Source organism: Plodia interpunctella, chromosome 11 (genome assembly GCF_027563975.2).
Source record: "Plodia interpunctella isolate USDA-ARS_2022_Savannah chromosome 11, ilPloInte3.2, whole genome shotgun sequence".
NCBI classification, from domain to species: Eukaryota; Metazoa; Arthropoda; class Insecta; order Lepidoptera; family Pyralidae; genus Plodia; species Plodia interpunctella.
The window spans coordinates 8,279,603-8,296,323 of record NC_071304.1 but is presented as its reverse complement, the minus strand read 5'-3'; the positions used below and the strand labels follow the sequence as shown (position 1 = coordinate 8,296,323).

Genomic DNA, 16,721 nt, shown 5'->3' with positions numbered 1-16,721 from the left:
GGAAGATGCTATACGCTGAACAATAAATGATTAATTACTTACATAAAATATACTACCTATTATAATACAAAAACAGTATCACATCATCATTCTATAGAGGGTAGAGAGAACCAAGTGTTGCGACTAGAAGCACAGGAGTAAGGAATCGGTTCCCCGCTCCTCTGCTCGAGGGCCACGTAGCTGCCTAAGGTAGCTGCATGTCGGGTGGTGGAATTGAGATTAAAATATGATATGTTCTTTGGTGGTCACTTGATGGTGGCATGGAAGGTTGGAACAGACATAAAACGACGCGAACCTATCGAGTTTGGGTCGGCTGGGTTCATCTACACTCTAGACAAAATTCGTCTTGACGACCGTTTCATACAGAAGAATACAATGCAGAAATTTTATAAATTTCGACGTACGTCAACGCACGTCAGTGTCAAAACCTATAGACAACGAAGTGCTGGGTGGCTTTAAGCTTGTCTCTCAAGACTGCGTACGAATTGTACTCTTTTACTAGTATGAATATTATAAAAAGTTTAGTTGGCGCGACCTTGCGTGTTAAGGTCTACCGAGGCGTTGACCACAATGTGAGAATAATTCTTGACCTTTATCATGTGATTCGACATCGACATGCTACAATTATATTGTTGACTTAACAAAGCGAGATGAGGTAAGGTAAGACGAAGAGAAAATTATACAATCCTAATCCTATCCTAACTAATATTATAAAGTAAGTTCGTTTCTTTGTTACCTCTTCACGCTATCTACTAAACCAATCTTCTTGAAATTTTGCATACATGTTTGAAGTATGGAGAAGGACATAGGATACCTTTTATCCCGGAAAATTAACGTGGGCGAAGCCGCGGTCAAATCTAGTACTTAATAAACGTTAGAGATAGATGAAACCTTCAGGAGTGACGTATGCTAGTTTTTATTATGGTTTTACCTGAGCGAAGCCTATGCTATAAAAATGTGTGAACTGTTGCCTAAAAGTAGACACTTGATATTACCAGCTGACGCTTTATCACCGCCATAAAAAAAAATTGTCTCAATTCTTGTATAAGAACTGTATGGGACAAGGCGACAGAGGATAACTAAAATTAATTAATAATTACATTGTCAGGATTGGATACCGGTTAGCAAATATTAGGCCACCACAACTTTTCTATGGTCAGCAGTTACAACAAAGGCCCCTTGACACGATAATTCGGATGAATATCGGATAATGACTTCTTTTATTCAGTCGGTTGGTGTCCAATGATCGGCTTTAAGTGCTACTTGTATGTGTCAGTGTCAGCTTAATTATGTGTTAACAAAGCTTTTAGACTAGCTAGATAGACATCTAGCGACTATGTCACAATAGGCGAAGCGTTGTTGATTTTTATGGTTCATGGGCCGAGAAGAAGTTGTATAAAAATGGACACGTGATTTTTAAAAGCATTTTAACAGCAAACGTCGAATCATCAAGCAGATAAACATTTATCTCTTTAGGTTAATAAAAATATATTATTTACAGATTATTTTTGTCAGCGACAAAAGAATAATAAGACTGAATGACTTATTAAACCACTTTCACTTCTAAGCAGTTGTGTCTATGGAAACTTCAATATTTCTGGCATCAGGCTGCTTTTTTGAAGCAATTATGTTAGAGACCTCTAAAAGTCGTATTTTTATTAATAAACAACTTACCATGAGTCAATATGGCTTGTGTAATGTTAAAATATGGCATGGTCAATACTGACAACATCAGCAAAGTTACCTGGCCATTGACGACGGCGCTCACTAACAGCACCCTGGCGGCGCGGTGCACCTCCAGCAGCTGGCCGGGCAGCGGGGCGGAGGCTCCGCTTGGCTGGAACCACACAGACGCCCCCTCCGACCATTCTGTAAGCCCCCCAGACCCCGCCATGCTGGAAATAAACGAAGACATTCATTGTTTATGTGGTAGTTCAAAATTACAGTGGGAAATCTATAACCGTGTGTTTTTATTAGGTTAACTCTTATTTTAATTATCACTAATTAATAGGTAGTATAACGAACAGTAGATAGTGTGATTTTGTTGTACAATAGTTTTGTGTTTGCTTCTGTGGCCCCATCAAATTGGATGATAAAATCTCTAAGAATTAAATATTATAAGAGTCATCATAATCTCAATAAAATCATGGTGAATAACGTTTATTCACGTATTACGCTTCATTCATGGAAATCTCAGCATGTAGGAAGAGAACGAATATTCAATCAAAATAAAAGACTGGGATTTAATACAACTTTTTATTTTTCATATTAAATTATGGATAAATAATACAAATTTAAAATAATAACATTTGTTTAGATTAACATAACAAAAATATTAAGTTTACAGGAATAGTGAACCCAGTCCTAACGGAAAACCGTACGGATCGTATGGACTTGGAGCGGCGTGGTTGCAGCAGATGGGGGGCGGGGCGGGCGGCTGCAGGCACATGGGGGGCGGCGGGGGAGGCTGCACGCAGAATGGGGGCAGAGGAGGAGGTTGGACCAGCACGGGAGGTGATGGAGGAATTTCCAGGTATAGGGGCTCTGGTGCCGGGGGCTGGATGGTGACCGGCATGGGAGGAGACCCTGGGATAGTCAGTGGCGGCGGTGGTGGAGGTTGGACGCTTATAGGTGGCAATGGCGGAGGTTGCACGCAAAGCGGCGGCGAAGGTGGAGGCTGCACGAGCATAGGAGGCAGCGGCGGGAACTCCACAGGAATCGGGGGCAGTGGCGGTGGCTGCACCATCACTTGCCCTAACGGAGGAGGCTGAACCACGATAGGAGGAGGCGGCGGCAACTCAATTACTATCGGCGGAGGTAGAGGAATATCCACCAGTATTGGAGGAAGAGCAGGCGCGTTCACGAACATTGGCGGTAGAGGCGGGGGTGTTACGTACACAGGGGGAGACGGTGGTGGATTAACGCAGAGTGGAGGAAAAGGCGGCGGGTTGACAGTCACAGGGGGCAGCGGCGGAGGGGAAACGAGCATCGGAGGTGTCGGCGGAGTCATGACGGTTACTGGCGGAGGAGCTGGAAGCTCAACGAGTAGTGGAGCTGAAGGTGGAGGCGTGACGTACATGGGAGCTGGTGGTGGTAAATTTACATAAAGAGGAGGTAGTGGAGGCATCGGTATGGTAATCGCTGGAGGGTATCCAGATGGTACGGGGGCAGGAGCTGGTAAATACGCAGGGGGTAAAGCAGGCGGTAAAGCGGGCGGTAAAGCAGGTGGTAGGTAAGGGGCTGGCGGGGCGGGAAGGTAACCTGGAGCGGCCGGTGCGGGCAAGTAGCCCGCCGCTGGGGGCAGTCCTAATGGTGAAGCATAAGGTGATGCTGCATAATACTGGGCATTTGCTGAGTACTGGAAAAAAAAAAGAAAGTTTAAAAATGGAAAATACTATTTATTTTTATTACGAGTATGCTCATAAAAATTTTTTTTATTTCTTACCTGGGCTGTAGCAGCCAGTATCAGCAGGATGAATTTAGTGGTCTCCATCGGTGACCAAGTGACACTAGCTGATGATGCCATGACCCATAGCTTTATAGGGCAAAATATCGCATATTGCCCCAGATAAAGTCGCAATATCGTGAATAATGCACAATGAAATATTGATTTCCAAATATTTATCGATTAATAGAATAGCTTTGCAGTTGTTACAGTTCTTATCTTTTAATCGTATAGCATAAAAATAATGCAAGATAGATCACGTCTAATAAGTAACAATTTTAAGTAGAAATGTTGATTTCAAAAGAGCTTGAATTAAAGGTATGCTACGAAGGGCTCCCAAGTAATATTGCCTTAAAACAGGTATATAATGACACTACTTTCCATAACTGTACAGTAGGATCTAGTCATGGATCTAGTATTTTTGCATTACCTAGAATTAGCAACCACTGAGTGCAATCAATAACTTGATTCAACAATACAATCACGTACAATGTACTGACCACAGGCTAGACCTGATGCTAGTCTGCAAGGGAGTGGGAATCAATTTCAAATGGCTTGTATAATCCGCAGATATATGAACATTCAATGTAATATATCTGTGGTATAAACAGATAAAAAAAGGGTTGCACTCCGGGAATACCGGCAGAAGTGAAGACTTGAATACATATTAAAGTTTTGCATTTTTGGCGTGTTACAAATTTCCGACCATCACATTTTTCACCCATATCAAAAAGTACTTATGAAATATAATAATTTAAGAAATATTAAACACAATCAATGATAAATACAATGATAAATTAGAATGATTTTGCTTAAAATTCGTGAAAACTGGTTTAATAAAGGATGGAATTAAACTGTTCTTAACATAAATTAATGAAAACATACATTTAGCATTCTGTTCAAATGCACCTCGGGCAAAGTTCAAGTGTAAAGTACAGACATATGTTTACATGCATGCATTTGTAATCTTTTTACTAGAATAAGAGACAAAAAAATTTCTCTTAAAATAACTTATTTGTAGCAAAGTTTTTTGATGCATTAAAAATTTTTGCTTCTGTGTCATATTCATTTTGTTCATATTTTTTCCCTATTGTGGATGTTCTTCCTAATTTCCTACAATAATTAGTGAAGAGTTAATTACTGGCTTAACATTTGCATGTAGTTAATTAATTTTTAATTCGCTCCGAAGAGAAAATGCTTCGATTCCGGCCGTTAATAACATTCGTAAAAAACACAAAAGGATAATAAAAAAGGATAAAGGCGACAGGCTACAGCTTATTTAGTTCTTTTTTCAAAAATATGAAAAAAAATTATCGTAAGGGCGGACTTTCAGTTTATCGATTATTCTAAAGTTTTCAAAACTTAAAATCGTGTCTCATTAGTATTTTGTATAATGGGATTTGGCGTTTTTGAAAAATCATTGAATTCTGTCATATTACGTGTGACTATAAATTAATGTTCCAGATTTTATTCTACTCAACTTCCAAATAATTGTCAATAAATTCATAGTTGTTAATTAAACATGTATCGAAAGTAAAAAATTATTAGCAATTCTGGAACTATTAAATCGTAAATACCTACCTAACAAAAACCAGTCGTTTATATGTCGTGTTACGAAACTCTGTGTCAAGTTCAAGAATGCGCGAGCAATTTGCATTGGTGATGGCGGTTTTTGAATTAATTTTATAGACTTTTAAGTTAATAAAACCGGGATAAGATACATGTTTACTTTGCCTCATAGCTATAAAGATAACCTTGGTCGTGTGGTTGCCTTCTTGCATTTTAACAGTATCTCCTTTCCAGCTATATGAAACATATTTTTCATTCCGCAACTCACAACGTAATTTTAATGTCAGTATTAAACTGACAGCTAAGTGCCCTGTCTATCACTTTTTTATACTACTGATTAGTATAAAAAAGTGATAGACAGGGCTGGGTAGTGGACACCGCAGCCTGTGGACGCCTGCCTGCCTGGGGTGTTAATTAATTTTTTGACGTCTTTTTTGAAGAACTCAATATTTGCATGTCACTTAAACAACAAAGTCGGTGTTGTCCGCAATTACAGTATACAATAACATTACATAGAGTATATATATATCAGTAATTATATACGACGCCTGGTCTAAATAGTATCACTTCCGTCACTCCAAGACGAACGCAAACTGCATACGAATTAATATAATGCGATAAAAATCGAAAGTCACTGCTGCTTAAGAGCCTCGGTAATTTTAACAGCTTCTCAAACCCGCCGGGTTATTCATTCAGGGTCATTCAGTATGCGAACTCCACACTTTACGTCCACACGACCTCATTGAGGGGCTTTCTCGGATGCCCAACGAGTTGATAATAACTAACCCAAGTGCAGAGAGAAAATATGTACCTATAACATAGGTGATGGCTGGAAATATTATTGACATAGAAATGTGTCGAGTAAAATCAGCCGTGCCAGCTAAATGAAATAGACGATTACAAATAGAAACTGCTGTGTCTTTTTAAGTTTTTTTTTTTTACATTAAAGTAAGTACCTATTTGATCACAAATATTTTCTGGGTGTGTTGTGCCCGTTTCTCTGTTCTCGCCGCAATACAGGCTTAGTGCTTATTGTGGTGTGGGCCGTTGGTTGAGTGTTATTGTCAATTCCCTAATCGTCCATACCTATAATCTATCTTTTATTTCTATATTATTATTTCTATATTATCAACTAACCTGTGCCCGCGGCTTCGCACGCGTGCGGATCACTCTGCAAAAGCGGAACACAAACTTTCACCCTCTTTAATAGTAAGTTGGGTTGATTTTTGAAAAAAGTACCCTGTTTGAACGGTAGAGTTATCTGCATACCAAATTTCATCAAAATCGGTTCAGCGGTTTAGTCGTGAAAGCGGAAGCGAAATAGATAGACTTTCGCATCTATAATATAAGATCCTCGTCAAATGCTTTGAAAGTTGTCTGATTATCTTAATCTTGTTATGTGACTTCTATAGCTACCTTCTACTATATCTAGACACTAAAACATTATAATAAGGGAAAAGAAGACTCGATTATACTCAGCTAGAAATTGCTTCCTAACAATAATGCAATATAATAATGATTCCTAACTTTAGTGGAAGTCTTTACAGTAGAAAGTTAATTTAATGTCTTCATCAGGCCATCAACCTAATATTATTATACATATTCTAATGACTATACCTTAGATTAATAAAGACTCCTAGTACATATAAGTATATCTGCTTACATTAAAAGATTCTAACTTAGGCAATTTTCATTTTTCATTATATTACCTACATTTGTTAATCTTATGACGTCTTGGGAGAAAAGGATGCGGTGAAACTTCTTACGTTGCTTCTCCTTCACCTGCACTTTGGAAGACGGCAGTAGACTTAGTTTTAAGTAATATATTGACAATCAAGATCAATCCCTGCTGCTCGTCCCTGCTTCGCTCGGGTAAAACCTTAATAAATTACCTTCCTCAGGAATCAAACTATATATATATATATAAATAACACCCGCATCAAAATCCGTTGCGTAGTTTTAAAGATTTAAGCATACATAGGGATATAGGGACAGAGAAAGCGACTTTGTTTTATACTATGTAGTGATAGTGATAAGTCAGCGTTGCCAGACGTTCAGATTTTGGCAGGACATCCCGATTTTTGACTCCAGCATTTACAGTCCCGCGCGGGGCAGCTCTGTCCCGCTTTTTTGGATTTGCAATCGCAAAGCAAGAAAAAAAAAACACGACATTGGTAATTTAAAATTTTTAACATTTAGTTATTGTGTTTTTGATCGAAACAACTATTGAACTAAATATTAGGTAATTTGCGTTTTTATATATTACTAGTTGTTGCCCGGGGCTTCGCTCTCGTAAAAAATTTGAGATAAAATATAGCCTATAGCAATCTTGGATAACGTACCTTTCTAATGGTGAAAGAATTTTTTGAAATGAGTTCGTTAGTTTCGGACATTACCCGTCTCAAACATACAAACTCACAAACGCTTACTTCTTTGTAAAAATAATAAATAAATAAATAATATTAATATAATATTAGGACAAATCACACAGATTGAGCTAGCCTCAAAGTAAGTTCGAGACTTGTGGGATACTTACTATGGGATTTTCCATCATGGCTGACCGGGGATCGAACCCGGGACCTCTCGGTTCAGAGGCAAGGACTTCACCACTGCGCCACCGAATTTGTCAAAAAGAATATACATACAAGAATATTATAGATTAGGCTTTTTTAATACATCTATGAGATTAGCTGTAATAAATACGTTTGGAAAATGCCTCGACCTACGTCAAAATGAGAGGATTTCACTCAATAGAAGGGCATAAATAAACATATAAGTACAAAACGTAAAGAAAAGAATCTGTGTCCAAACGAAACTATCGAATGCAAAAGTGATTTTCAGCCGAAAGCGAAAGTTTCAAATGGTACAATTATGACTGATTTTTTATTGAAAAATCAAAACTATATTAATTGACGTCTAAAGCGAATATTAAATCGTGGCCTATTTAATATTCGGCCAGAAAATATACCTGTGTTGTGAGTGAAGTATTGAAATTCTCTCCATTAAAGTATTGCATGCCGCACCGCGCGGTAATTATCGTAGATTAGTGGATACTAAATGTCTTCCTGTCGCTCAGAAGACGTCGTCAGACGAAGTCTTGATTTCGCTATTGATCAACTTTCCTCTCGGACAGTTTCTTTGTACGGTTGAAGAGACAAATTCCTACATAGTGTAAATAATGCACATATTTTGAGAACTTGATTAAAAATCACTTTTTGCACGAAAAACAATGTGGAGTCTGCATGTTCGCGATTTAGATATAACACTTTCAAATTCGGAGATTATCGATGTCATTAAACTTTATGTAAGGTAATTCAATGCTTAAAGTAAACATAAAATGTTGAATTTATGTTGTATCCTCCAATGAAAGTTTAATTTATATTATTTTGTCAAGTCCAAATTTACTGTGTGTCGTAACTCGTAAATTATTTTCACGTGGTTCCCGCCTTAGAATATAACTACTCCATATCCTCCGTGGATTTTGTACGAGCCGAAAAAGGTAAAGAGCTTGAAAGCTGATAGGCAACGTTTCATAATAAAAGGGTTGATGTCAAGCAGGCGCCGGTCGTAAAATCACGAGGTTGAGAGAATCTGCGAAATTATGTCGCCAATAACATAATCCAAAGTGTAATGGCAAAATAAAAGGAGTTAATATATATTTGCCGACCACGCAAAGAAAATAAAAAGGTCGAGAAGAAGAAGAACAAAAGTATCTAGCAAATCACCGCTATAGACTGAAAACTCAAAAGAAATGTTTTTTTTTTTCTACAAAAATTACTTTTTTGATGCCTGTCACATTACCGTCCATTTGGCTATTGTATTAAATGAGTCAGTCACATCACAATGGTTCTGTATTTCTTCAGTCCCGTTATAACCGAAACACAGTCACAAGAAATCGCTAGCTCGTCTTTTACAACAAGCACAATTATAATATTGTATGTATTGTAGGTGTATGTCGCAGCCAACTGGTTAAAATAGCCGTTCAATAAATTTGATAACTTGACAACGTTGACTAGAAGAGTTCCTGGGATAGCCCTGGAAAGCCCGCCATATTGCGCATTATTTCCTATACTATAATCAAGTTTTTATATAATGTATGTACGACAAAGATATTACAAACTAGTGAGCATTTCTTCTTTTGTTTTTATCAAAGTTGAAGTAGGTACACGTACAAAAACTTATTCGGCTCATTAAGCATTGCTCAACCCAGCAATTAATTCGTCACATTCGCAACTATAAATGTTGTTTCGTTGTGTTTTATTATTCAACTGTTGTACATAGCATTACTTACATAACCGCGTGGGAAATAAGGACATTATAAAAAAAAACAATTCGTGTAAAAGGTTGCAAAGACGAGTGCACACGTCTTGGACATTAAAAATGTTATCAATTTAAAGTAAAGCCATGTAAAATCTTGAAGGCTTGGACGATGCCAACGACAGAGTGATCAGCGTGGCCACATGCTGGTCGAACACCGTCTGAATATATTCTGATATCTATGGTCTGAATAGCCATTCCGAAATGACAAAAAAAAAAACTCAACACGTCCTACCTCACATGCTCTAATTGGGGGCCGTATCAAATGCAACCAGTGGTAGATATTTGTATGACTTACATAACCTCGTGGGAAATAAGAATCAAATGTCATACAATCAACGGCAAAATGCCAAAGGTATCGCATTGGATGACAAAGACGTGCAAGTAAATTCCTGAGTAGACATATTATTTGCAGATGGAGGTTTAATAAATACAGGAAAGAGAAATATCTCTACCATGAGATGATTGGAGTGAAATACTTATTTTCAGAAATAGGGATCTTTTTTATACACTTGCTTTCAGAATTAATACTGGCTGAGCAACTTCAAGAAAAAGAAAAAAAAGAACTCTGATATCTTTCAGATCAAATAATTGTTGAAGCAATGAAATCGATAGAATCAGATTCTCATAATGCTCGGCAGATTAGACAGATTTCAGATGAATCTTTTTTAAAAACTTTTAGCATCGAAACCGTTAAGATATAGGAGGAACATTTCTGCATGTGCATGCGCAACAATGTCTACGATACAGTTGCATAAGCGAGAGCTCTGGGATCGGGGGCAACCGACCACCATCGGTGTCAGTGGGACAACATTCATGGAGAAAACTTACGTTGGGCTTGGTTTGATGGTTCCCAATACAACGACACGTGTGATAGAATAATGGTTCTGAACTGAATGGTTTCGTTGGTTTGCTTCCGTAAATTTTGCGATAAAAATTGATGAGTTGAAATGACTGACTGTAATTGACCAGTATTTGAAGAGATAAATTAAATTAAAATAATGACATGAGAAAAGGTGAATCAAATTTCCTTTTATGTAGCGTGTTATGAAAACGGACCAAAGCGAAAATTTCAGGATTCGAGTGGCAAATAAGATGTTTTCATATCATTATTTTAATTTAGTTTAAAAAGTATATATGTGACATGCGTACCAATATGAGAAGGAAGGTGAACTGTTATTTTGGTACGTTGTAAAGAACAAAAAAGAAATGAAATGCACACATAAGCACCAAAGATCAAGATACATTTGATTTGATTGAGTTCTAAATGCAGAACTAATATATTGAATTTTTTTACAAATTGTATTTTGTGCATTAAAATAAAATAAATCACTGCTAAAATAAATGCAGAACTAATATATTGAATTTTTTTACAAATTGTATTTTGTGCATTAAAATAAAATAAATCACTGCTAAAAAATGAGAAAGGATGGCGAGCAAGACTTTCATAAGACCAATCCTTGAACATTTATGAATATGTTTAATAATAGAATAATTAAAACAAACAAATGACTTGGTACTAAAGATTATGCTAATCAAACTGGTCCAAATTGCATAAAGTAATTAGCATTAGAACAATAACTTGGAGTGATTTGAGTTGGAACATTGACAACTAAGTATTGAAAAGCATAGCAGCTAAAATCTTTTTAAATTAACACAAAAATGTAAATTCAAATTCAAAACAACTACTGATGATCATAGAAGTATCATATGTTATGGAGTTATAGATCTAGTTGATGACAAATCAGTGTGCTTGACATTACATACGTCTATTTCAATCAATCTTTGCAAATAAACTATATTGTTTCCAAAATCAGATAAGGTTTTGAAATAGTTAATAAAACAATGAGTGCTGACAATGCGCGAGGGCAAGTGGCGTAAAATCGTTGTTGTGACGAACGTTATTGTCGTAAAGTAGAAAAGTGGCGTGTTTCCGCAGGCCTTGTCTATGACGAAACTGATGTTAAGGCAGGTCATGGTAGGAGGGATGACGAGGCAGAAAATGCACATGATTCGAAAATTAAGAAGTTGATACAGTTAATGCCACTCGATAATAAAACTCCACTTTTGAATACTGTTCTCAAATATTCAATGTTTCAAAACAGTTAAAACAGCGATTACGGTCAGAGTGCCACAAAAACCGTATCGCATAGCCTGTATTAGAGAATTTCCATAGCACAGAATTTAAAAAGCTGACAACAATGCACATAATTTTCGACAATAGCATCAAAGGCCAAGATGGTGAGATCAAGGTCAGCAAACATACAAGCAAACTTGCTGAGAAAACTATTCTAACAAAACATTTACATGTCATCGAAATACATTATTTATCGATGCTACATCTTCATACCGCGAACAGCCACTAAACAACGAACATAAATCATAAATAACAAATTTATTAATCATCCATTGAACAAACTGGCTTATAATATTTTACAATGAACGTCACGAGAAAGCAACTAACTATGCATATGTCATTAGCAAGTCGTGCCAACTAATTTGGGTGTTCATTTCACAAGTAAGTCCAGTTAGCTCCAGTTTGAACCGGTTATACAACATGTCAATAGATTGCGAAATACCTTGTGAAATGATAATGGGCTGGACAATAATTATACTATTAATTATAAAATAGAGTACTTTGAATAAGTACTAAACGCAAATAATGAAGCAATGGTGGGATATGGTATTTCTATATTTTCATTAAATAATATCTTATATCATGTGGAAGGGCTCAAATTTCTTATTGGTATCTAGGTACTATTAATAGTATTACTAATCACAGATTATGAATTTTTTGCATTTGTTTAGAAATAATTACTATAAAAATTATTGGCAATGCTAAAAATGATACAATGATAGCTAAAAATTAGATATACGTTACTTATTGCAAAAAACGAGGACAAGCAAAAGTACAGTCAACGTAATGCGTGAAAGGGACGCACAATTAATTAAAATTACGCAATTGCGATTGTTCTGCGTAGGTTTAATAAATGTCTTAGACACAACAATAGACTGTGGGATGAAACTCATGCATATATTACATTATTTTACACTAAGATGCACAATGGCATCTATAAAATTAAAGATCTTATTAGTCATGGAAAATTGTTATCATAATTTCGCTGTTTATAATGAGCGTCAAGATGTTCCATCATTTTACAAAGATATGCAGTTGATTTTTTGAAAGGTATTTAAAGAAATATCCTTGAGTTTCATGCCGTCAGACTCGCTAGCTAGTTAAGACAGAACCTCGCAATCCCTAGAGCATAGAGTAAGTTTATACCTTAACAAAATAATAATGATTGTAATAAAATGTAAGATAGGATACGAGATAAAACGTTAAGTTAAATACATAATACGAAGAGTATTGGCCAGTTAATATTGACCTCTGCGACGCAGGTGAGTAAGGTCAAACCTAACGGTGTGCAGACGAAAGTCACGTGTTTCAAGACCAAGACAATAATTAATGGGGATCTTGGCAGTTTTATAGGAGTTATTACGTGTTCTACGATGTGCGTGTTGATTTTCTTTATTAATCAGGTTTTAATGTCGTTAATGTTCTTGCAGATCGTTTCATTGCCTTATTCCGATCAACAATGAACGTTTTTTTAATCGCATTGTAGAACTTTGCAGCTGTTATCATTGTTCTAGAGACTAGAATTTATTGTCAAGTTATTGAAGATCGCTTTCGTATGTGAATATGAATGAGTCAATGGCCGACTGCAAAAGAATTTGGGATATAATAGGAAATAATCTCAAAGTTCATGGTGTATGATAACAAACCAAAATCAATAATTACAGTAGGCTGTCCACATAATACAAGTTTTGATAAATTTATTAATAAGATAAAATTAACATAGCAACAAGATTAACTATAAGTAAATGAAATTTAAATAAACGTAGGTGAAATTCGGGTAGTTAAAATTCCATAACCATCCTAATTAGAAAAATCGTTCTGTTCTATAATATACATAAATGATATCCTGCCTAAAAAAATTCAAATAAGACTTACATTTGGGCTAGATTCGCGTTGTCATGCTAATAATTTGCGAAACATATCAGTATCATAAACGAGTAAACTTGAGTTAGCACTTACAATGCAAGCATGCAAAGGGGACAGGGTCAGTCCAAGTGTGAGAAACAGTGGAAAGCGACCTTAGGCTCGGGTTGCAGCAGGATCTGTTTCACACGAGGTATAAAACAGATCCAATTCACTTGTCGCAGATGATAAATATGTAGAATGAAGTCATAACGGGAATCATCTTTGAAATTAATTAAATTTCATTAAGACTAAAATATTCCATAAAAAGTTTTTGGAGAGATATAATTTAGGTAATTTAAATGAACTGAACTGGAGCATTTAAAAGCAATTCCTAAAAAGAACAATTTGCCTAAAGCGTCTTAGAGAACATATAAGCCTTAGTGATTGAAAACTATCCACAGCTCGCTACAAATGTTGAGTTAGAAGGTGCCAGTATTGACAAGTTGGAGGGTGATGAGAGACAACTTGAGGAAGTTACATAAAGCATGCAAGAAGCTTCCTTGACGAGTTATGAAGCATTGTTCGTAATTGTGTATTTCCCTAGCAGAAAGTGTTGACACTTGTACGCAATGTTTGTAGAGCATCTCACTACCAAGTAGACAATTACAGACCTATCGATTAGATATCTATTTAAGATGCATGAAGCTTTGAACTGAGAAGAGAATTGCAATGCCAGATCATGTTCAGACGGAAATATATGATTCCAGGTAGAACCTTTTTTGAGAAAGACAGGAATAAACAGAATTTAATTAATGACCAAATTACATAATAGTTTGTGTAAAATATAAAAACATGAACCCAATCTTATGATAAATCAAAGAAATCAAGTTTTTAGAATAGATAAATCTTCTACGGTAGTTATTTGTAACCAGACACTATTTGTCTCCATAAACAATCTCTGTACCCAAGTCTTTCCATATCGCATCATTACAAAGGAATTTTTATCACCTTTCTTAGCTTTATCTGCACGTTTTCACAGATATTGTCCGGATTTACGTTAGAACGTGACATTTAGCTAGCATTAAGAAACTAATCTAGTTTCTGGAAAACTTGTTTAATAAATTTGTTCTACGACTTACCTAAATACATGTGTTGCATTTTGAAAATCTTATTACTGTAAAAAGCTTATAATTTGCACAATACGTCAAATCTAGCAAATAAAAGCACCACTAGCACTTTAATAGCACCTTAACAAGTGTTAAAAAGTTAACAAGTCTTAATAATATATAATATTTGTTCTTTTCTCCCAATAGTTACAGTCTAGAAAGTGATGCGAAATAAAAGAGGGTGTTTATCAACCAATCTTGATCTTTTTATTTGGTATTGCAATGGCAAAAAACGTAGTTCATTTAAAATCAGTTTTCTTCACTTTCTTGACAGATTTTACGTTACGTTCAAATCAATAATAGAATGAAACATTTCCTGAGTTTTAAACTTGTGAATGTGAGATTGCCTATCCATTAGCGAGTGACCACACAGTCAAGACAAAGTGAAAAACTTTCTTATAGTGGTTAAAGTACAACATACATTTCTACATGCCATCCATCACACCTACATCCGTATTTCTCGAACTTCCGCGAAACTATTGACGTACCATCGACTGCGTTTTCACAAAATATTGCCAGGATGGAAGTATAACTCATACCATAAAATTTTTATATAAGAAATCAGATATAGTGCGGTTTGTATACTAAAATGATTAATAGTTTGAAGTGGATTAAACTATTAACGATATCGACTATACGATTGTCCATTGGAGACAATAAATGCTCGAACGTAAATATTACACTTAAACCACAGATTTAGGTCAATGTCTGTGACTTAAACGGACAAATAAAATAGACAATTTAAAACATAATAAAATAAGCAATGTTATCAAACTAAAACTGATATCAAGCCAACTTATAAATGTTGGAGAAAAAGATGGTTGCGGAAATAATAAATTGATCAGCACATAAGTAAAAATACTCCAAGTAAATATAATAATTATTCTGCATCATATTACGTATACATAATCTTGTAAATAATTAAATTGATTGACAAGGCATAAAGAATTCATTCTATTCATCAATATTTTGAGGTGTTGCGAAGAAAGTTGATGCCGCGCCCTGAGACATGTCGACACGAGACATGTATTGCTTAATAACAACAACATTGAGACACCAGACCGGGTACTTATGAAGAAACTGACCTTTGATTAAGTATTTCGAGTAGCAAAAGTCGTCTGGTGACTAGGAGTCACGCAGGGATGACATTTTGGACCGCTGGGAAATATAATTTTGTCAACCACAAGATCTAAAAAAAAAAAAAAAATTTTTTTCTAAAAACGTGCATGATTGAACATATTCTCAATGTGGGGCAATGATAAATCAATCATGTCGCTTTCTGACTTGTAATAAATAAAACTTTTTACACCATCAAATTTGTCACCGGAAGATGAATCATTTCCGAAACCGTAATAAATATCATAAGCGGTAACAGAATCTCATGTCGACCAAATTAGAAAATTACGACAGATGTTCGCACAGACTTTCTAACCGGCCGTCGCTAACTGCGTAACCATTTCCCTATTATATTATAACGACGGCATTAACTGTAACAGTACAGACAGACATTCAATAAAAAACACGCAAAATTGCAAGCTATCAAGAAAATAGGCAGGTTGAGCCTGTGTTGCTTTTTGTTCTTAAGAAAATTCTCCGTGGTTCAGTGGTTTGGTCTGTTTGTATTTTGATACGATTTCTTGAGATCTCTTGAGAATTTCGTAAATTTCAGAATGGTTAAGACATTGCAAGCATAGTTTCTTGAGATACTTCCGAAATCATTGTATTATATCTTAAGATAGGATTTGAATAAAAAGTTCGTAAAAGGTAAAAAAAAGGTTTGCAAATGAAACAATAACGTAAGTGTTGATGGCTAGGCTATATTTTTTTTCAATAGATAGGAAACATACGTGTAGTTCTAGTTTCTGAATGTAATTAACGTCGAAAGAATGTAGAATCTTTGGAGCAAGAGGAAAAAACGAAAGTAGAAAAACTAGAGTAGGTAATGACATGGTTGACGCCTAGAAAAATAATGACGCCATAGCGGGGGTCCCTGATAACGGTGAATTAAACAAATGAAGAACTGAATTGCGTGTGAAAGTAGTTTTATTTGATGAAGAAGAAAGAAGCATTAATCTTTTTTTAATCATCGCATTGCACCTCGACAGTTTGGACAATAGGTATTTTGGAAATATGATAGCATTAGAAGCGTCCAGATTTTCAACTCAACAGAATAGTAAAATAATATTCCCCTGATAGCTTCAAGAAATAATACTACGATATATTTTGGGTTAGAAATAACGAA

At 35.7% G+C, this 16,721-nt stretch overlaps 2 protein-coding genes across 2 annotated transcripts in view; both read right to left on the bottom strand.

The window, feature by feature from the left end:
* The window catches only part of Myo10A (Myosin 10A), a 101,985-nt gene that overhangs the window by 67,159 nt on the left and 18,105 nt on the right, over positions 1-16,721 (bottom strand). Inside the window, exon 2 of the mRNA XM_053752046.2 lies at positions 1,745-1,895. Coding sequence (XP_053608021.1) covers positions 1,745-1,894 — 150 coding nt within the window. The 5' untranslated portion in view covers position 1,895. The remainder of the gene's footprint in view (positions 1-1,744; positions 1,896-16,721) is intronic.
* Positions 2,248-3,574, bottom strand: LOC128673892 (uncharacterized). Its single transcript, XM_053752045.2, has 2 exons — positions 3,446-3,574; positions 2,248-3,358 (listed from the first exon to the last, which is right to left on the bottom strand). Exons 1-2 carry the CDS (start codon positions 3,524-3,526, stop codon positions 2,342-2,344), a joined length of 1,098 nt encoding a protein of 365 aa, XP_053608020.1. The 5' UTR covers positions 3,527-3,574; the 3' UTR covers positions 2,248-2,341.

What these genes read in the sequence shown, in the direction of transcription:
- LOC128673892 (XM_053752045.2), bottom strand. Translation starts at nt 3,526, where the DNA reads ATGGCATCATCAGCTAGTGTCACTTGGTCACCGATGGAGACCACTAAA. An exon ending in TACTGGCTGCTACAGCCCAG is followed by an intron (nt 3,359 to 3,445) that starts GTAAGAAATAAA and finishes TTTTTTTTCCAG; the next exon opens with TACTCAGCAAATGCCCAGTA.